General features: G+C 47.0%; 1 protein-coding gene and 1 long non-coding RNA gene across 4 annotated transcripts in view; one reads left to right on the forward strand and one right to left on the reverse strand.

The window, feature by feature from the left end:
• Window positions 1-21590, forward strand: part of IDE (insulin degrading enzyme) — an 89860-nt gene that overhangs the window by 37265 nt on the left and 31005 nt on the right. For all 3 annotated transcript variants that reach the window (XM_029059371.2, XM_007666085.3, XM_039911475.1), the window contains exons 4-12: window positions 525-694; window positions 3815-3937; window positions 4955-5067; window positions 6588-6750; window positions 8233-8325; window positions 10532-10623; window positions 11675-11755; window positions 12342-12445; window positions 18793-18895. In XM_029059371.2, the coding sequence (XP_028915204.1) occupies window positions 525-694; window positions 3815-3937; window positions 4955-5067; window positions 6588-6750; window positions 8233-8325; window positions 10532-10623; window positions 11675-11755; window positions 12342-12445; window positions 18793-18895 (1042 nt within the window). The remainder of the gene's footprint in view (window positions 1-524; window positions 695-3814; window positions 3938-4954; window positions 5068-6587; window positions 6751-8232; window positions 8326-10531; window positions 10624-11674; window positions 11756-12341; window positions 12446-18792; window positions 18896-21590) is intronic.
• LOC114810032 overlaps window positions 17447-21590 on the reverse strand; it is a 28076-nt gene continuing 23932 nt past the window's right edge. The window contains exon 6 of the long non-coding RNA XR_003757774.1: window positions 17447-17659. This is a non-coding gene — a long non-coding RNA (uncharacterized LOC114810032). The remainder of the gene's footprint in view (window positions 17660-21590) is intronic.

Below are 21590 nucleotides of genomic sequence, written 5' to 3' on the forward strand. Positions count from 1 at the left end.
TTAACAAATTATTAATAATAATTCCCATCTTACAGATGAGGTAACTGAGGCACAGAGAAGTGATTTATCCCGGGTCACAGAGCAGACAAGTGGTGGAGCCGGGAGTAGAACCCGGGGCCTCTGACTCCCAGGCCCGGGCTCTCTCCGCTCGGTCATGCTTCAGTTCTTTCTTGGGCAACCAGAAACGGGGACCTCCCTCGTCAGGGGCATCTCAGTAGTAACCCTTTCCTTCGCCCAAAAGATAGCCAGATTTTACTCATGGGCGGTTTGTTTCTTCCTCAGTCCCAGGAAGGCGTAATTCCTTAGCTTTCTGGTTCCTTAGTTACGTTCCTTAGTTACGTTTCCTCTATTGAATGTTCCCTTTCAGTCGGGTCTTAGCCTAGTTACTCGGAGTAGCCGTGCTTTCGGTTACTATAATTTACATACCGACTTCCCATTTAGGTGCTAATCAAACCCCAGTTTCAGATTTTTAAACCTTGTTTCGAGAAGTTCAGCCTCGGTTAATAGGAGTTTCATTTCTGCAGGTTCGCGCAGTTTTTCCTGTGCCCTCTGTTTGACGAGAGCTGCAAAGACAGAGAGGTGAACGCCGTTGATTCCGAGCACGAGAAGAACGTGATGAACGATGCCTGGCGGCTGTTTCAGCTGGAGAAAGCCACGGGCAATCCCAACCATCCCTTCAGCAAATTTGGGACAGGTTTGTCACAGAAATTGCTAATAGCTGCAGCTTCCCGCTGGAGTGCTTTCAGAATCTCGTTGGCTCACCGAAAGCAGCTTGGCCTCGTGGATAGAGCCCGGGCCTGGGAGTCAGATGGTCACGGGTTCTAATCCCTGCCCTGCCACTTGTCCAATGTGTGGCCTTGGGGAAGTCACTTCCCTTCTCCCTGCCTCAGTTACTTCAACTGTAAAATGTGGATTAATAATAATAATAATAATAATAATAATAATGTTGGTATTTGTTAAGCGCTTACTATGTACAGAGCACTATTCTGAGCGCTGGGGGAGATACAGGGTATCAGGTCGTCCCACGTGAGGTTCACAGTTAATCCCCATTTTACAGATGAGGTAACGGAGGCACAGAGAAGTTAAGTGACTTGCCCAAAGTCACACAGCTGACAAGTGGCAGAGCCGGGAGTCGAACCCATGACCCCATGACTGTCAGGACTGTGTCCAACCCCATTTGCTTGTAATCATCCCTCAGGACAGTGGCTGGCACGTAGTAAGCGCTTAACAAATACCATAATTCTGATGATTATTATTATGATTTCCCCCCAACTCCCTGATGGAACCCGCAAAGATGCTTAGCTTGAACCACTCCCCTCTTGTTTCCATTACTTGGGTTTCTATCTGTTGAAGACACTAGAGGCGGAGGCTGGTTTGCTTTCTGTTGACATTATCGTCGTGAACATCACAGATGAGTCATTGTGTATCTCAGACTTCTGTGTGTGCACCACAAATCCTGGCTGTGTTAAATATTTGCTGCTCAGTGTACTGCCAAGACTCGCTGACGCCAGCTTTACCATTCAGTTTCTCCGCTTTCTCTTTGGTCCTCGGTTTCCTGCTTGGGGTTCCCCCCGGGTTAAGGTGAAACCTCCCCCTTCCTCTCCCCGTCTAAACTTGTAAGGTGGCACCTTCCCCCTTCCCCCCTGCCAATCTCTAGATATTTCAGGCTAGATGCACATGGAGAGGCTGTCCATCACCCTCTGCTCCTCCACTGACCCTTGCCTCTGCGTAAACTGAAATTCATCTGTGTGAGGTATTCGTTTAGAATGAAGAGTCGGTGCCACTTTTTTCCGACCACGCCTTTTGCCTTTGATTTTTGGCTAGTGGATTCCATTTACTCACTAGGTAGTGAGCAAGGAATGGGTTTTGCGGGGTTTAAACTATATCGTGATCTGGGTTGTAAAAAAATGAGGGTAGAAATTGGATGTCAGTTCGGGAGATTTCAAAAATTCCCAAATGACTGGATTTTATTGTAGTTTTCTAACTTACGTATACTCACGTCCCCTACAGTGTAGGGGAGGCGTTTGTGTAAAATCCTTCACTTCTTCAGATCCCTTAGCGTGTGTGGCGTAGAGTTGGATCCCCAACAGTTTCCTGGAATCAAAAGAACTAGTTCTTTAACAGTCTTCTAGCCAAAATGTGTGGTGACAACATGCCCTGGGGGAGAACAGAGGGTACGGAAACATCCACGTGGCAACTATTTCTTTGGTAACCTTATCCTCTCGTATATGTAAACGAGGCAAACGGCTCGACGATCTCTCGGTGTTACAGTTGCCCGTTGACCGACGGAGTCAAGGTTAAATAGGTTGGGTAGGCTCTGTCATTGAAAAACTTAGCCCCGTCACATAACGTGATTTGGAGGTGAAATCTGCGTCTCGGTGTCAGAAGGATCTCACAATCACCTGCGCTTACCCACACACAAACTCACACGTGATCATTCCCCAGCCATGGGTGTGGATGCCTCAGGAAACCTCCAGACTCTTTACCAGAGCATAGATAGGAAAACTGTCCGGAAAAGACAATTTTCAGGGCGCCGACTCGCACCACGCCATGAACAGTAGGGTTTCAAAAATCACTTGAAGGAGGAAGACTTGAGTTACTTGAATATCTTACCCCTTCTTCTAGTATGACTACTAATAATTATGTCCTTTGTTAAGCGCTCACTATGTGCCAAGCACTCTACTAAGCGCTGGGTTGGATACAAGCAAATCCTGTTGGACACAGTCCCAGACCCACATAGGGTTCACAGTCTTAGTCCCATTTTACAGATGAGGTATCTGAGGCACAGAGAAGCCGAGCGACTTAACCAAGGCCACACAGCAGACAAGTGGTGGAGCCAGGATTAGCACCCGTGACCGTCCGCTCCCAGGCCATTAACAAAAAGTGGTATTTACCGAGCGCATACTGTGTGCAGAGCACTGGACTAAGTGCTTGGGAGAGGGCAGCACAACAGAGTTGGTTGGCGCATTCCCTGCCCACAACAAGCTTACAGTCCTGAGGATTGTAAGTCAGTGCCTCAGTTACTTGATCTGTAAAATGGGGATTGAGACTGATCCCCATGTGGGGCAGGGTCTGTGTCCGACCCCATTTGCTTGTATCCACCCCAGCGCTTAGCACAGTGCCTGGCACAGAGTAAGTGCTTTATAAATCCCACAGTTATTATTATGACTCTCCCGAGCATTTAGAATAGTGTGCTGTCCAAAGTAAGTTCTCAGTTAATACCCTTGATTGATCGATAGATTCTGTCACTCGGCCACTTGTCTGCTCTGTGACTTTTGACAGGTCAGTTAGCTTCTCTGTGCCTCAATTGCCTCATCTGTAAAATGGGGATTCAAACTCTGAGCCCCATGTGGGACATGGACTGTGTCCAACCTGATTAACTTATATCCACCCCAGCGCCTAGAACAGTGCTTGACACATTGTGAGCGCTTAACAGATACAGTAATCATCATCGTGGTCACGGACGGGATTTGAAATTGGGAGAGGGAACCCGACTGACGATGGGAAAGAGTGAGATTGGCTAGGAAGTCTCTAGATTCTAAGCTCGTTACGGGCAGGAGACGTGTTTCCCAACTCTGTTGTAATTTCCTTTCCCAAGCATTTGGTACAGTGCTCTGCTCACAGGAGCACTCAATAAATACGATTGAGTGAAGGAAATTCATTCTGCCACTTGGTTGAGCACAGCCTCCAAATCATCGATTGTCACTACGGAGGCTCGGGGAACCTCTTGAAAGGGCAAACGCGTTTCCTTTTCGCTGTTCCGTGAGCCCGTGCAGCTGCTGTAAGTCAAACAGTGGAATTTTGTCCTTTTCAGGTAACAAATATACCTTGGAAACTAGACCCACCAAAGAAGGCATCGATGTAAGGCAAGAGCTGTTGAAATTCCATTCGACTTATTATTCATCAAATCTGATGGCCATTTGCGTCCTGGGGCGAGGTAAGAGGACAGAGTCGTTGGCTCTGAGTGAGGTAATCGCCGCATATAGCCCTGTGAGGGTCTGGGTGAAAATGCCCGTGGAAAGGTCAAAGTTCTGTCCCTTGTCTGTCGATGTCATCGAGGACTTGCGGTCAGTTCAGGGGATGAGCACTTCAGAGAGATTCCAGCAGTTTGGGTCCTAAACCGAGTGGCCGTTAGATGGCTGGCGTGTGCCACAGGGCGTCATCAGGAGCGTGCCCGGCCCGTACCGGCCTCACACCCTCAGACCATCCATCCTTGCCCGCCCCAAACCTGTCGCGTGCAGGATCAGTGCGTCTGGATACTAATGATCTGATATGACCCACCTCAACTTGGCCAGGGGAACCCACTTATCTTATAACTACCCCAGCGCTTAGTACAGTGCCTGGCACATAGTAAACACTTAAATATTATTATGGTATTATTAAAGTAATTGAAATATTACTCATACAATATCAAATACAGTATGATGATAATATCATTATTATTATAGTAATAACCATTGGGTCGGGCCGGTTAAAGTGCAGAGTTCTACTGGTGGATAAGTAGGGATTTTAGGAACCGCGGGTGCCTCTCCTCACCTTCTAGGGCCAAATTGCATGAATCCTGTAGTTATTGGCCACCTTAGTTTCATTAACGAGGGCAGAGATTGCTTCTTGGTGCGGGGGAAAGAGTATGGGTCATTAATTGAAGTGTTCCAATAAATTTGGATATAATAATGATAAGAATGACGGCGGTACTTCTTAAGCGCTTTCCGGGTATCAAACACTGTAATAAGCACTGGGGTAGATCCAGGATCATCAGGTCCCACCTGGGGCTCAAAGTCTAAGTAGGAATCTTTTTGGATGCCCAGTCGCCTTATGTTCCTATAAGAAATTTGTCAGGATATAGAAGAAAGGAACCCTTAAGGTCAGACCTCATTTTGAATGATCGATCCTCCAATGAAGTGTATCCCGACTGTGGTTTATTTTGCTGATTCTAATGGATCATTTTCTTCAGAATCCCTAGATGAGCTAACCAGTCTGGTGGTAAAGCTGTTCTCAGAAGTGGAAAACAAAAATGTCCCTTTACCCGAATTTCCCGAACATCCTTTTCAGGAACACCATCTTCGGGTAAGCGATTCATCTTTTCAGATATATTTTATATTTATAGGTGTATATCATCTACTTTCTCTTCACCCTCCAGTCCTTGCCCAGATTGGAGGTTTCTGTGGTGTGGAGAGACATGTGCCGAATGATGTTTCACGGAGAGGATACGGGCAGGGATATGGAGAATGGACTGATGCGGGGAGAGGTTGGAGGCAGGCAGATGTGCGTTGATGCTGATATAGAAGTCGAACTCTAATATGACAAGTGCCTGATCCAAGGTGGGGGATTTGGGGGAAGAGAATAATAATAACAGTGGCTAAGTATTTATGTGCCAAGCACTGTACCGTGCGATGGGGTAGATACAAGATAATCAGGTCCCCAGCAAGGGCTCACGGTCCAAGTAGGAGAGAGAACTGGTCTTGATTCCCTATTTTGCCGATGAGGAAACCGAGTCCCAGAGAAGTGAAGTGACTCGTCCAAGGTCTCGCAGCAGGTGAGTGGGGGAGCCGGGATTAGAACCCACAGCCTCTGACTCCCGAGCCCGTGCTCTTTCCACTGAGCTACGTTGCTTCCCTTTCTCGTATTGCTTTCCATGCCCAGTGGGAATCTGCCTGGCTGGGATGAGAGAGTACAAGCCCAAACCATTTGCCCTGTGACCAGTTCCTCTGCCTAGTGTCTCCGTCTAGAGTCCCTGGACTGAGGCTTGTCCTTCATTCCTGGTGGAGGCTCCATTATTATCTGTTCCGCCTCTATTTGTTTGCCCGTCTTCCCCGTGAGAGCAGAGGCTTCTTCTGGTTAGGGAAAATGTTCTGTTCTTCAGGTATTTGTCAGGTGCTTATTACGTGCCAGACATTGTACTAAGTGCTGGGGAAGATACAAGATAATCGAATTGGACACGGTCCATGATGGCAGATTTCATCCCCATTTCCCCATGTTATAGATGAGATAACTGTAGCCCAGAGGGGTGAAGCGATTTGCCCAGGGTCACCCAGCAGACATGTGGCGGAGTCAGGATTAGAACCCAGGTCCTTTTGACTCCCAGGCCTGTACTCTATCCACAGGCCACACTGCTTCAGGAGGGCTGGTAACTCTAACTGCTTACCGGGGCTCTGCCTGCAGGAAGTGCTCAGTAATCCCCTTTGATTGACTTAATGAATTAGAGGACGTGATTATTTAATTAGAGACTCAGAGCTTTAGGGGCCAGTCACTTTCTAAGTTCCAAATTATACAAGCTCGCAACCCTTGCTGTAGCTAGGCTACCGTAATAAAATTAGGCATTGTTTATGTTTTTACGAACTGGGACGGAGCTCACTGGGCATATTGTAAGAGGTTCCCGAAAAATATAAAATGTTGATTGCGATTCAGAATGAAGTATCCCTTGTTGCTGTGGACTTAGATTGCAAATATTGGAACATATTTATAATGGATTTCTTAGGAAGACCACCAGACGAGAAGACAGTTTTTCTCTTTCACTGTATATGTTTTTATGAAGGATGTATCCCATGGAATATGCAATTATCTTTCTTTTTTTTTTTAATTGACAGCAAATTTACAAGGTAGTTCCTATTAAGGACATTCGCAATCTCTACGTGACATTTCCAATCCCAGACCTTCAGAAATACTACAAATCAAACCCCGGTCACTATCTCGGGCATCTCATTGGGCATGAAGGTCCTGGAAGCCTCTTGTCTGAACTCAAGGCCAAGGGTAAGTGTCCCGGGAAACAGCGTGGCTCAGGGGTAAGACAACGGGGATGGGAGTCAGAGGTCATGAGTTCGAATCCTGGCTCTGCCACTTGTCAGCTGTGTGACCATGGGCAAGTCACTTAACTTCTCTGGGCCTAAGTTCCGTCATCTGTAAAATGAGGATTAAGACTGTGAGCCTCACGTAGGACAACCTGATTACCCTGTATCTACCCCAGCGCTTAGAACAGTGCTCTGCACATAGTAAGCGCTTAACAAATACCGAACATTATTATTATTATTCTCTCTAGCCCATTCTGTTTCCCAGGTTCCTTTTCCTCCCGGGGACCACATTCATAGACAGCCTTGTCCCCTCGTCCTCTCACGGCCTGAGCAAGAGCGTTGCCCTTCCCAGTTCCGTAGTATAAATTCAGATACTAGGGCTTATGTACTAAGTGTGTCAATCGGTCGTATTTATTGAGGGCTTAGTGCGTGCAATATACTGTACTAAGCGCTTGGGAGAGTACAATATAACAGGGAACAGACACATTCCCTGCCCACAGCGAGTTTATAGTCAAGAGGGGGAGACAGACTTTAATGTAAATATGTATATAAGCTCTGTGGGGCTGGGAAGGGGCGGGGATGAATAAAGGGAGCGAGTCAGGCTGACAAAATGTGTGTACTCGGTTGTCTGGCCCCGGAACCCCAAAACCCCCGAGTTGCTCCCCAACCACTTGTCGGGTAGCCCATTTTCCATACACGTATCTCATGGCGTTTCACTTGTTGAGCTAATGCCCTGAATGAACTCTCCCCATTTCTGTACACGAGGTAAACCCGATACCCCCCCTTTTCTCCGTCCCTCAGTGCAGGCTCCGAAACCCGTGATGTCCAAAAATGAAATGATTTTCCCGCTGCTCCCCCTACTGGATTAACATTTTTCCTTTTATCAGGTTTTTCGAGAAACCCAGCAAAACCCTGATAAACAAAGAGAACGAACCCAAAGCAGAGGAGCACTGTACTGAGCACTTGAGAAAGTACGATTCGCAGAGTACAATTCATTCATTCAATCGTATTTGTTAAACGCTTACTGTGCCCAGAGCTTGGGAAAGTACAATACAGCAGTCTACCCCAGCGCTGAGGACAGTGCCTGGCACGTAATAAGCACTTAACAGATACCATTAAAAAAAAAAAAATTCAGCTCTGGTTGGTGAGATAATGTCTGTCTCCCATTCTAGACTGTAAGCTCCACGTGAGCGGGGAACGAGTTTGTTAATTCCGTTGTATTGTGCTCACCCAAGCACAAAGTACAGAGTACTATGTAAGCGCTCAGTAAATGCTATTGACTGACTGACTTTTGATTGATTGATTGATAATCGACTTTTTCACACCTCTGACAAGGTCATTAGCTTGGTTTTGTAGCTGGGAATGCATATCAAACATAACCCATTTTATGGCTGCATTTAAGGGGCGTAAACCTATTATTTTATTTTATTTTTTTTGGCTACAGGTTGGGTAAATACTCTTGTTGGAGGACAAAAAGAAGGGGCCAGAGGCTTCATGTTTTTCATCATTAATGTGGACCTGACAGAAGAAGGACTTTGTAAGTACGGCTTTTGCTGTTTGGAAATGCATTTTCTTTGTCATGTTTCTCTTTTTAAAAAAATTCTTCTTCTCTGGATCTGATGGCATTGAAATTCCAGCCCTCCAAATATGTCTCCTTTTTTGCAGTTTTTCCAGTCAGTCGATAGTCCTGGTTGCTTAGAGAAGCAAAGTGGCTCAATGGAAAAGAGCATGGGTTTAGGAGTCAGAGGTTGTGGGTTCTAATCCCAGCTCTGCCACTTGTCAGCTGTGTGACTTTGGGCAAGTCATATAACTTTCCTGGGCCTCAGTTATCTCATTTGTAAAATGGGGATTAAGACTGCGAGCCCCACATGGGACATCCTGATTACCTTGTATCTACCCTAGTGCTTAGAACGGAGCTTGGCACATAGTAAAGCGCTTAACAAATACCATAATAATAAAAAATGACTTAGCACGAGGTTCAGAGATTTTCAAGGCCAACTGTAGAGTCCACTGGTTTGTTGGGGGCGGGGGAGGGGTGGAGGCTGTTGGACTTTCCCCTTCCCAACCTGGGGACTCTGGACCCAGCTGCTTCACCAGTGCCTCCCGCCCATCCCCGCCCTGGACAAACTGGGCCCACTGGAAGGCAGTCATTCCTTCATTTATATTTATTGAGCGCTTACTGTGTGCAGAGCACTGTCCTGAGTGCTTGGGAAAGTACAATATACAGACACATTCCCTGCCCACAGTGAGCTTACAGTCTGGGGTCGGGGGGGGGGCAGACATCAATACAAATAAATGAATTACAGATATGTAGATAAGTGCTGAGGGACTGGGTGGGGGGAAGAACAAAGGGAGCAAGACAGGGTGACGCAGAAGGGACTGGGAGAAAAGGAAAGGGGGATGCTTAGTCTGGGAAGACCTCTTGGAGGAGATTTTCCTTCAATTTGGCTTGGAAGGAGGGGAGAATAACTGTCGGATTTGAGGAGGGAGGGCGTACCAGGCCAGAGGCAGGACATGGGCCAGGGCTTGGCCATGAGACGGTCGAGACCAAAGCACAGTGAGAAAGTTAGCACCAGAGGGGTGAAGTGTGTGGGCTGGGTTGTGGAAGGAGAGTATCCATGTGAGGTAAGAGGGGCAAGGTGGTGGAATGCTTTAAAGCCAATGGTGAGGAGTTTTTGTTTGATGCGGCGGTGGATGGGCAACCAATGGAGTTTTTTGAGGAGCAGGGAGTCATGTCCTAAATGTTTTTGTAGAAAAATGATCCTGGCAGCAGAGTGCAATATGGACTGGAGTGGGGAGAGACAGGAGGTGGATGCAATAATCCAGATGGGATAAGATGAGTGATTCTATTACTGTACCAATGGGATAAAGGGCATTTACCCTGGACTGTCACTTGTGCCTCTCCAGCCTCTTTGAAGCATTTTGGGGTTCACTAGGAAAGACAGAAGCCTAGCCCAGAATGGCCTCTTGAAGACGAGGCGGGGACATTTAAGGGGATCCTTAGGGGTGCTGGACCCTCGCCAGGCCAGGGCCTCAGCCCTTCAGGAAAACCGTCCTGTGGAGCCCAGGCCATTCCAGAAAGGGCATCTTTTGTCTGTGACCGGTCACTGAGCAGCAGACAAGTGGTAGAGCTGAAATTAGAACCTCTTACCTTCTGACTTCTAGTGTGCTCCCCTCCTCCAAATCTCCTCATTGCCTCCCCAGCTCCTTCCCACTTGCATATCCACTCAGTCTTCTCAGCCACCCATAAAAGGAGAATCTCCTTCCTACTTTCAAATTGTAATCCCTAGGGATCCTTATTTCCCCAACACTTCATCAATATCAGAGATCCTGCTGGTGTGACCGTTGTCGGGAGGTGAGCGCTTCACCGCCAGAAGGAAGAAGCGGCATGGCATAGTGGGTAGAGCATGGGTCTGGGAGTCAGCAGGTCATGGGTTTTAAAAAAGCTCTGCCATTTTGACTGCTGTGTGACCTTGGGTAAGTCACTTCACTTGTCTGGGCCTCAGTTCCCTCATCTGTAAAATGGGGATTGAGACCGAGAGCCCCACATAGTTCAGAGACTGTGTCCAACCCGATTTGCTTGTATCCACCCCATTGCCTCGTACACTGCCTAGCACAGAGTAAGAGCTTAACAAATAGCAGAATTATTATTAATAATAATAATAATAATAAGGAAGTCTGTTCTCTGAACTGTACAAGAGGAGTAGGGATGAGAGGTTTAAATGTGCCTTTTTTCCCCCCAGTACATGTCGAAGACATCATTTTGCACATGTTTCAGTATATTCAGAAGTTACGAACGGAAGGACCTCAAGAATGGGTTTTCCAAGAGTGCAAGGTAGGTTCTTTAGGGTTTTTACTCCTGAATCGCTCTTGCAGCTCATCTGTGACTACCTGAAGTGGGAAGTGGTGGAAGTTTTGTAGGTTCCTATCGGCCAGTGATGAAATTGCTCTTGTGAGAATCGTTGCGGGTAGGAAACATGTCTACCCACTCTGTTGCATTCTACTCTCCCAAGCCCTTACTTGGGCCGTGAGCCCCGTGCGGGAGAGGGCCTGTGTCCGACCTAATTAACTTGTACCTACCCTGGCACTTAGAACAGTGTCTGAAACATAATAAGAGCTTAACGAGTAAGAAAAGCGCTTACTGGTACAGTGCTGTCCACACAGCATGCGCTCAATAAATACCTTTGATTGACTGGTTGATTGAGAGCTGTTTGTTGTCCTCCTGCTGAACCGAAGTATGTCTGGCAGCAGTTGAGAGAAGGGGGAAACATGAGCAGGAAGAGGGAGAACTCTCTGAGGGCCAGGTGGGTTGGAGGAGATGATCATCACGCTGGAGGACTTGATGGTTTTGTTTCAACCTCTCCTGTGTCGTGTTTAACCTCTAAATTTTAGCACAGAACAGCAGAGTGATTGCCCCTTTAATAGGTATTGTAAAATGGGTATTTTACACGATGACATTTCTTCCAGGAAGCCTTCCCTAACTCATTTTCCCATCTTTCCTTCCTGGTTAACCCGTGAACTTGAGCCCATACTCTCTAAATAGGGACTTATCCTACCCCTTTCCCCCACGGCATTTATGTACATATCCTTATAGGCAGCTGCTTCCTCAACCTGTAACTTAATCCCTCTCATCCTACTAGATGGTAAACTTTAGATGGGATCGTGTTTACTTAGTCTCTTGTACTCTCCCAAGCTCCCAGTAAGCGCTCAATCAATATAAAATTATTTTTCTTCATTGAACACAGAAATACTTACATGCTGTCGATGGTTAATTTTTTGAGAAGTTAGTCCCAGTTGAAAGTAGAGAAGGGAACCTGTAGGAAAGACCAAGATATGAAATCGCGTTTGGCTTGAAATGCCCAGTTGGATTCATTTTCTCTTTTTAGGATTTGAATGCTGTAGCATTTAGGTTCAAAGATAAAGAGAGACCCCGGGGTTACACGTCTAAACTAGGAGGAATGCTGCATGTAAGTATTTTTTTTTTAAATCCACACATTTGTGAGTAGGATATTCTGTAATTATGGGTCATAATTTCATAACCCTAATAATTACGGTTCGGTTATCTCCCGAAGTGTCACTTCTTTTTCTCTTTCTCCCTCCTTTCCTTGCCTTCCCTTTTTCCTTCTCTTCATTTCCCCTTCTCTCCCAGCTTTTTGCCGTATCCCCGCTGCTGCTGTCTCTTTTTATAGCCGCTTCTTTCTTTTCCTTTTCCCACCCCCGCCTCTTACGAAACTTTCCACCTTTCCCACCCGTGGAGAAACCCCGTTCTCAGTAGAATGAATTTTGATTTTACAGCCTTGGATTATAGCCTTTTAAAAAATCCCTTTGCTCTTCTTCGAGCTTCAGCATTTTACCGTGAGGTGTGCACCACAGTTTTTATTTAGTATTTTCTACTTCCCTCTCCTTCCTTCCCTCTTGGCCTGTACTCTCACCGTTTTGCATAGGGGAAGGTGGGCGGAGAGGTCCCTATAGTGTGAATACGTTTTTAAAATCTCTGGAGAAAAATGCTTGCTCACTTTCTAATTTTTCTGCTCTATATTTTTTGTATTAAAGTATTATCCCTTAGAAGAAGTGCTTGCTGCTGAATATTTATTGGAAGAATTCAGGCCTGATTTAATAGAGATGGTTTTAGATAAATTGAGGCCAGAAAATGTCCGGTAAGTTATCTTGAAATTCAGCTCTTAAAACATAACTTCTAAAGGCATATTCTTTTGTAAGAAATCTGTACTTTGCTGAGCCATCTGATGGGTATGGCACTTTTGTGAATATTAGTCATATGTTTATCCACTTGTTTTCGTATCCTATACCTTCTCTCGGGTTTTTTTAACTGTTGCGTTTTTGTCAGTTTATATACCCCTTTGATTATACGCTTGTCTGAGCAGCGATCAGGTCTTTACTTCTGAATGTCCCCGAGCCCCTCCTCCATTGCTCTGCAGCTGGTGGGCTCCATCAGTCAATCATTCAGTCCATTAATGGTATTTATTGAGCGCTTACCGTGTGCAGAGCACTGTAGTAAGCGGTTGGGAGAGTCCAGTAGAACAGAGTTGGGAGACACATTTGCTTCCCACAGTAAGCTGACAGTCTGCAGTCCTGGTAATGGCAGCGATGGAAGACCTAGCTGGGACAAAAGTGAGATGGGATGATTTGAAGTAAGAGCCCCGACGAACGCGGAAACCACAGTCCCTTCAGAGGCTTAGGATCAAGATTCCATTTTCACCACTGTTGAGTATTATGTAGCCACTCGGTTTGGTGTTCATTGATGTCCCCTGCGAGGCAGAGCTCGGTAACTCTTGTTTCTCCCGTTGGACACTGCATCCAGGGCATTGCCTGGGTGAGGCAGGACCGTTACCCCGTGGACTGTGGGACTCTGTGGGAGTGACTCCGGTAGTTTGATATCCACAGCTTTTTGGGCAGGAAAGGAAGCCACAGTCAGCCCATCCCATCTCTTATAACCCAGGAAAGGGCCGGTGGTAGAACAAGATGGCAGCTCTACATCCGGCCCTCTGCCATTGAGATGCGGCCCCTGGCCCAGGGAACCTGGGGAGCTCCTGTTGACCTTACCAGAGCGTGGGGTGAGCCGGGGAAACTTTCTCCCCCTGCCCCGACACCCGTGGGGGAGAACCACGTACCCCCCCGGGCCCCACCCAGCCATCGGCGAGCAACAGCGGCACCCGGGGAAGGGGATGGCCGCTCCCACAGCTGCCAGGGAGAGAGTTGGCTTTGTCCCCCGGGCACTGGTTCTGGGCATGAGAGCAGCCCTTCTCTTCTACCCGAGTGGCAGGAGAAGAGGAGGGGGAAGGGGAGGACGAGACTGCGGCCGCTTCTTAGGTTCTTGCCAGAGCTGGGTTTGATTAGGAGTATTGCTCACCCCCACCTCAGGGCCCCTGTGGGGAGGAATTACTCACTTGCTTTGCCGCTGACTCTCGGGAGCCCAGCAGAAATCGGTGCCCTTGGCTAAGGCCCCGTGCCAGTGAAGCCGGGCCAGCTCTACAGCAGCAGGCAGAAAGACCGCACGGTAACGACCCCCACTAGTCCCCTTGCCCACAGGGCTCAGGGCAAGGCAGATCGGTGACCCCTCTCCTTGGGAAATCTGGGAGCGGGCGAGAGACACGGTGCTGGTTTTTGTCTGGGTGGCTCAAGGTTGGCAGCCCGGAAGCACTGTCCTCTGTCCCTTCTTCCCCGAGCTGCCTCGCTCTGACACCTAGCGAAGATCTGAAAGCTTCATTGGCAGCTGCTTCCTTGTCTCTTTCCCCTTCCTCCTCCTTCAGTTCAGTAACTGTTCAGTAATAACAATGACGATAATAATAATAATAAGCGCCTTACCATCTGCCCAAAGCGCTGGGAGAGATAGAAGATAAGTCAGACGAGATCTTCGTTCCACATGGGACTCACAGCCTAAGGGGCAGGGAGAACAGGTATTTAATCCTCATTCTACGGAAGAGGAAACAGACCTAGAGAAGGCAAGTGACTTGGCCAAGGTCACCCAGCAGGCAGGTGGCAGAGGCTGGATTGGAACTTCCATCCTCCGCCACCCAGTCTGGTGCCCTTTCAAGCAGGCCACATTGTTTCTGTCTTTCCTTTGCCTCCTTACCCCTAATCTGTTGACACCCCCTACCCCTAGGACCAGTGACTTAGTGACTTGAGAGTCAGAGGTCTTGGGTTCTAATCCTGATTTGCCACTTAGCTGGGTGACTTGGGGCAAGTCACTTAACTTGTCTGGGCCTCAGTTCCCTCATCTGTAAAAGGGGGATGAGCCCCACGTGGGACAAACTGATTACCTTGTATCTACCCCAGCGCTTAGATCAGTGCTTGGCGCATACCATCATTATCATCTGTCAATGCTTTCTCCCCCAACCCACCCCCATGGTTAAAACAAAAAGTTGGTCCTCCTTCCCCCGGCTGTAAAACGGGTATTAAATATCTGCTTTCCCTCCCCCTTGAACTGTGAGCTCCATGTGGGAAAGGAAATTTGTGTCATCTGAGAGAATTCTATCTACCCATCAGTCAATCAGTGGTTTTTATTGAGCGCTTACCACGTGCAGAGCAGTGTACCACGCGATTACAACAGAATTAGCAGACACGTTCCTTGCCCATAACGAGCTTACCGTCTAGAAGGGGAGATTGGAAATGCTCGGGACATATTAAGTGGCTTAACGGATACCACAGATATTATTAGTGAGAGTGGCCCGTAGTGCCTCAGCCACAATATCCTCTTGAATATGCCTTTCACCACCCCTGTAGCCACCTCTCAGCAAGTCGTGGCGGTTCCAACCACAATTTTCCCGGCAGAGTTCCGGAACTTTCTTTCCCCCATAAATCATTTTTATTTCAGACATTTTATAGAGTGAATTTGAATATATTCCGAAGTAAGTTGAAAGCGAATCGTTTTCCATTTTTTGCTCCTCCCTCATCTACCTCTTGAATAATGTGCCATGAAAAAAGAAGGAAAATCAATATTTACGTGGCTGGAAAATAGGCATTCATCTGGGGTCAGATATCCATTAGTACTGGCCAGGGAAGGAAAAGCCTTCTCATACTCTTTCCTGGCTTGCGTAGATAAAGGATTCTGACTAGCGGTTTAAAGTGATTGGTTGCAGGAAGAGAAGAATGGCCAGTTCACAGGGTGTCAACAGACCTGGGATTTAATCCTGATGCCGACACTTGCTGTGTGACCTGTGACCCCCAAGTCAGAATCACTTAACTCCTGTGCCTCAGATTCCTCATCTGTAAAGCGGGAAGAAAATACCTGTTCCCCCTAAGGACAGGGACCGTGTCTGATCTAATTGTATGGTATCTTTCCTAATGCTTAGTTCAGTGAATAATAATAATAATAATGTTGGTATTTGTTAAGCGCTTACTATGTGCCGAGCACTGTTCTAAGCGCTGGGGTAGACATAGGGGAATCAGGTTGTCCCACGTGGGGCTCACAGTCTTAATCCCCATTTTACAGATGAGGGAACTGAGGCACGGAGAAGTTAAGTGACTTGCCCACAGTCACACAGCCGACAAGTGGCAGAGCTGGGATTCGAACTCATGAGCCCTGACTCCAAAGCCCGTGCTCTTTCCACTGAGCCACGCTGCTTCTCCAGTGCTTGGCATGTAGTTAACAAATACTATTATTATTATTATTATCATTGTTGTTTGACCTTACTGAGGACAAAGGACTAGACTGAGTTTTAATAAAGGGCAGCCTTTTAAAGCAGGTTAGATTTCAGTCTCTGACACACTAAAATTCTAGATCTGTGAAAAATAACAATTGTGGAAATCATTCAGGATTTACTATTTGCCAAAACCCGGGGTAGATTCAAGATAATCAGGCCAGACACAGTCTCTGTCTCACATGGGGCTCACAATCTAAGTGGAAGGGGGCACAGGTATCGAATCCCCATTTTACAGATGAGGAAACCGAAACGGAGACGTGAAGTGACTTACCTAAGGTCACACAGCAGGCGAGTGGCAGAGCTGGGATTAGAACCCAGCTCCTCTGACTCCTGGACCCGTGCTCTTTCCACTAAGGCCACACTGCTTCCCTGATCCCTATTCTGTATTTTCATTTCTTTTTGTCACAACTCATTCATTCATTCAATGGTGTTAACTGAGCACTTACTACGTGCAGAGCATTGTGCTGAGCGCTTGGAAAGTACAATTTGGCAACAGATAGAGACAATCCCTACCCAACAACGGTCTAGAAGGGGGAGACAGCGTAACCAAACAAGTAGACTGGCATCAATAGCATCGAAATAGATAAATAGATTTATAGATGTATACACAGATATATATATATATACTCATTCATCCATTCCTGAGCTCTCGCTCACCACCTGTTAATGAGGAGAACTAGGTAATGACCGAGCTTCTGTGAGAAATCCGCTTTCCATGACGTCTGTTCTCACAAGCAGGCACTTGTCTGAGAAGCAGCGTGGCTTAGTGGAAAGAGCTTGGGTCTGGGAGTCAGAGGACCTGGGTTCTATTGCCGGCTCCGTCTGCTGTGTGACATTGGGCAAGCCGCATAACTTCTCTGGGCCTTTTTTGTATTATAGCATTTGTCAAGTGCTTACTATGTGCCAGACACTAGGGTAGATTCAGTGCTTAGAAGAGTGCTTGGCACACAGTAAGCGCTTAACAAATACCATAATTGTTATAGAAGCTAATGAGGTTGGACACAGTCCATGGCCCACATGGGGCTGACAGTCTTAATCCCCATTTTATAGATGAGGGAACTGAGGTACAGAGAAGTTGTGACCCAATTCCCTCATCTGTTAAATGGGGATTCAACACTTGTTCTCCCTCCTACTTTGACTGTGAGCCCCAGGTCGATTCGGATGGTGAGGAGGAGCAGATTCTGGAGGTGTGGTGGAAACAGGACTGACAAGATTTTGTGACTGACTGAATAATGGAGTCTGAAGCAGCGAGATGGGTGAAGGATATTAAGGGTGTGAGCCCCATGAGGGACAGGTACTGTGTCCAACCTGATTAACTTGGACTATCCCAGGGCTTAGAACAGTGCTTGGCACAGAGTGACCACTTAACACATACCATAATCATTATTATAATATTTAGATATTTAGGCTGGCTAGATGTGCTCACGAAAATTGCGGACGCCTAAGCTTGCTAAAAACTGCTTCACGCACAAGGGAGTAGGTCATACTGTACCATTTTTTGGGAGGTGCTGCAAACTGAGCATTTTCTGGATGAGCATTTTTAATTTCAGATTGCTCTAGCACTGGCTCTCGTAGATTGGATTTTGTCTCTTCCTCTGATTCCTGTCCTGGCAGTAGGGTCGTATTCATTTTAGCGTTCTGTTTAGTAATAAGGCCAGAAATCCAGGCGGTCACTTGGCTTCTAGAAGCTGTGGTGTCTTAGCTTGATTTCTGAAAAACAGAAAGTAAATGAAGCAGGGGTTTTATTGGATGGGTTATTTGTGGAATCCATTGGGAGAAAGTGCCAGGAAAGGCATATTATTTTCGTGGAAGGCTAAAAAGCAGAATGTCCAGCTGGGAAAGAAAAAAAAATTGGAAAGAAAAGAGCCCGAATCACTGACCTAGGGTGATTCAAGCTTTTGTTCTTGGAAAACCCTCCAGCCTCTATTGCTTATGTGAAACTGCAGAAAAGGAAATGAAAATGCTTGAAAGAGTGCAGTTGAGTAGCGTTTTTGGTTCCAGAATTGGCCACGGGATCTCAGGATTCATCCGTCCCAACGAAAAAGCGGAGCCGGTTTGAGATTTCCCGTGGCTCAGTGGAAAGAGCCTGGGCTTCGGAGTCAGAGGTCATGGGTTCGACTCCCGGCTCTGCCACTTGTCAGCTGTGTGACTGTGGGCAAGTCACTTAACTTCTCTGTGCCTCAGTTACCTCATCTGTAAAATGGGGATTAACTGTGAGCCTCACATGGGACAACTTGGTTACCTTGTATCTACCCCAGCGCTTAGAACAGTGCTCTGCACATAGTAAGCGCTTAACAAATACCAACATTATTTATTATTATTATGTCTTTTTTTTTCTGTGATCTTAAACTGTCCAGCCCCTGCTCTGAAAGACTAGCCTTCCCGGGTAGCCTCAGGTTCCAATGTCCTCCATCCTGGTGGTCCCGGCAGAGCTGAGAAGGATCTGAGGGGAATGAAAGAGGGGAATCCAGGATAGGGAGAGGAGGAAACCGATGAGATCCCTACAAATAGCCCTGCAGCTCAGGGGAGAGAGATCGGATGGGAGAGAGGGTGAGCGAGCCCCCAGCGTGTTAGTAGGTACTTAGTGATGAGGTCTGCAAACTTGTCCGCCTTTGCTATTAGAATGTCAGATCCCCGAGGACGGGGCCGCGTCTATTCCTTAGCTTAAGTGATTTAGCGCTCACTCAAAGGACAGAATCGATGCTCTGTTCCTTCTGTTGTTACTCAAATTCTCCCTTGCCTACCACTGCATTTCTTATAGGCTCAGCCTGATTTCTTTCAAACCCAGTAAGCCTCCGGCTAAGTCGCGTGGTGATCTTGTCCATTTTTTTTTTGGTCAATAGGGTTGCAATAGTTTCTAAGTCTTTTGAAGGCAAAACAGATCAAACCGAAGAGTGGTATGGAACGCAATACAAGCAAGAAGCTATCTCAGATGAAGTCATCAAGGTGAGACCTTTACCACAAATCACAGGGGAAATGGGAATCTCGAAAAACCAGGAAAAGTGCAGGTTTGTGATTTAGATTCCAACTCTCAGGAAACTTGATCCTTTTTCCAGAAACTGATTTCACCTTGTAAATATTCATTGAAACAGTTTGAAATGTGTCCCCCATGAATAGCTTTTATTTTAAAGTGCCTCTGACTGGTGTGTTTTCCAACTGTCTTGGTTTGCCTCCAAGCCAATAAATAAGTGTCCGTTCGGCTCATTGTTCCTGACGACAGGGCTTAGACGGGGAAACTTGGCTAGGCTTCCTAAAATAGTTCCCCATTTTAACCAATTTTTTTTTCTCCTCTAAATGAAAAGCATCGCTGAAGAAATCTTAGTTTAGGCCCAGAGCACCTCTGTTTTTCAAGGAGATCAGAGGGTCTGGCTAACCGGGGAAGCGGCTAAACCAGGGCAAACCTCTTCAAGAGTTGGCAGGCCTCCTTTCTGGAAAAGGTTGGCACGTGCTTAAGTAATTTCCCTCCTGGCACATCCCACCCCCACAGAGACCTCTGAATCCATTGCTCTCATTTTGGGCCTGCCAATGGAGCAGTAAGTGTTCCACCAGGTGCCAGGGCAGATCTGTGACAGAAGACTTAGCTCTTTTTTTTTTTAAGGCACTTTAAGCACTTACTATGTGCCAGACACTGTTCAAGTACCAGGATAGATATTAACTAATCCGGTTGAATACAGTCCCTGTCCCACCTGGGGCTCGCGATCTTAATCCCCATTTTACAGATGAGATAACCGAAGCCCAAAGAAGTCAAGTGCCTTGCCCAAGACCATACGCAGCAGAAACTTGGCAGAGCCAGAATTAGAACCTCTGACTTCTAGTCCCGGTCACCTTCCAGTAGGCCATGCTGCTCGCATGGATGAGCGGAGCCCCTTGGGAAGAGTGAGAGCCAGTGCCAGGCTAGGAGCGATTGGTGTAGTGAGTGAGCCAACGAGCTGGGCTCTAGAGTGTTCCCTGAGATCCTGCCCGCCCTGACTTCTCCCACACATGCTGATACATCCTAAGTAAATTCCAGGCTTCTTTTCCTGAGTTTAGTTTTCTGGGTTCTGGAGAGCAAGAGCCCTGATGCTGTGTCCACTGCTGTATAGAAAGTGAGCATGACATGAAGATGCACTGCCCTCTGACTTTTCCTGGTGCACTAGATCCAGGCTCTCCCCAATCTCCTTAATAACAACAATAATAATAATAATGTTGGTGTTTAAGTGCTTACTGTGTGCCGAGCACTGTTCTAAGCGCTGGGGGAGATACAGGGTGATCAGGTTGTCCCACGTGAGGCTCACAGTCTTCATCCCCATTTTACAAATGAGGGAACTGAGGCACCGAAAAGTCAAGTGACTTCCTCAAAGCCACATAGCTACAGGTGGCGGAGCCAGGATTAGAACCTCTGACTCCTAAGCCCATGCTCTTTCCACTGAGCCACACTGCTTCTCGTGCCTTGCAGTTGAGCCCTCGGTGGCCCAGCTGGTAACTGGTAATAAAAATAATAATAATGGTATTTGTGAAGTGCTTACTACGTGTCAACCAGTGTTCTAAACTCTGGGGTAGATACAAGGTTATCAGGTTATATACCACATGGGGCTCACAGTCTTAATCCTCATTTTACAGATGAGGTAACTGAGGCACCGAGAGGTTAAGTGATTTGCCCATGGTCACCCAGCAGACAAGTGGCGGAACCGGGATTAGAACCCACGAACCCTGATTCCCAAGCCCGTGCTCTTTCCGTTAAGCCACTCCCACCAACTCTGGCTTTCTAAGGTCCTCTCGTGCAGCAGTAAACAACTCTTCCCAAAGAAACCACCCAGAGCTTAGAATATAGGGCCGCATTACCTTTCAAGACAGCCCCTCAAACCTCTTGTTAGGAGAGACTGCCAAGGGACTCCTGAGAGGAGGAGTCAAGCCTCGTTTCCCAGAAGCCAAGGGTCTCTTTCCTGTTATTCGACAGGAACCAGAAGTAGTAAGTCTTCCCCAAATGCCATAAAACATTTCATGAAGTTCATTCCATCTATGCCTCTTCTCTGGGGCTGCTGGAGTCTTGACGGCACGCTCTGATTGCCTTGGTCTCTGGGAATAGGTTTTAATAGGCCCAGCTGCAAGGTAAACTTGCCCCCAAGCACCGTGTTCATGTCTTGTGGGAAAGTTTGGGCCAGGCAAATAGGAGTTGGGACTCTGTGGATCTTCATACTCTCTCTGAATTCCAGTCTCCCTCTGAATAAATTATGGCTTACGAATATTGTTCGTAGATGTCCTCTGCCAAAATGAATAGTGAACAGAGTTTCACAGATGCTCCACAGCTACTATTAGAGTTCTGGTCACCCTTAGAGCCCCGAAAACGACCTCTGAGCACCCCACTTGTCTTGGCTATTTGTTGGCGAAGTTGAAGTCTTGAAAATTATTCAAGCTCTTTTGACAAGATCAGCTGATTCTCTCAATGCTAGATGAAGTGGGCAGTTCCTTGTCTGGTAAACTTAGCTCTGACTTCTTAGACAATAGACAGTGACATTCCCTGCCCACAAGGACCTTAAAGTCTGGAGGGGGGAGACAGACATCGATACAAATAAATACAGTTAGAGATATGTACATAAGTGCTGTGGGGCTGGGATGGGGGAAGAGCAAAGGGAGCAAGTCGGGGCGACATAGAGGGGAGTAG

The sequence above is a fragment of the Ornithorhynchus anatinus genome, chromosome 3 (assembly GCF_004115215.2).
Source record: "Ornithorhynchus anatinus isolate Pmale09 chromosome 3, mOrnAna1.pri.v4, whole genome shotgun sequence".
Lineage (NCBI taxonomy): Eukaryota > Metazoa > Chordata > Mammalia > Monotremata > Ornithorhynchidae > Ornithorhynchus > Ornithorhynchus anatinus.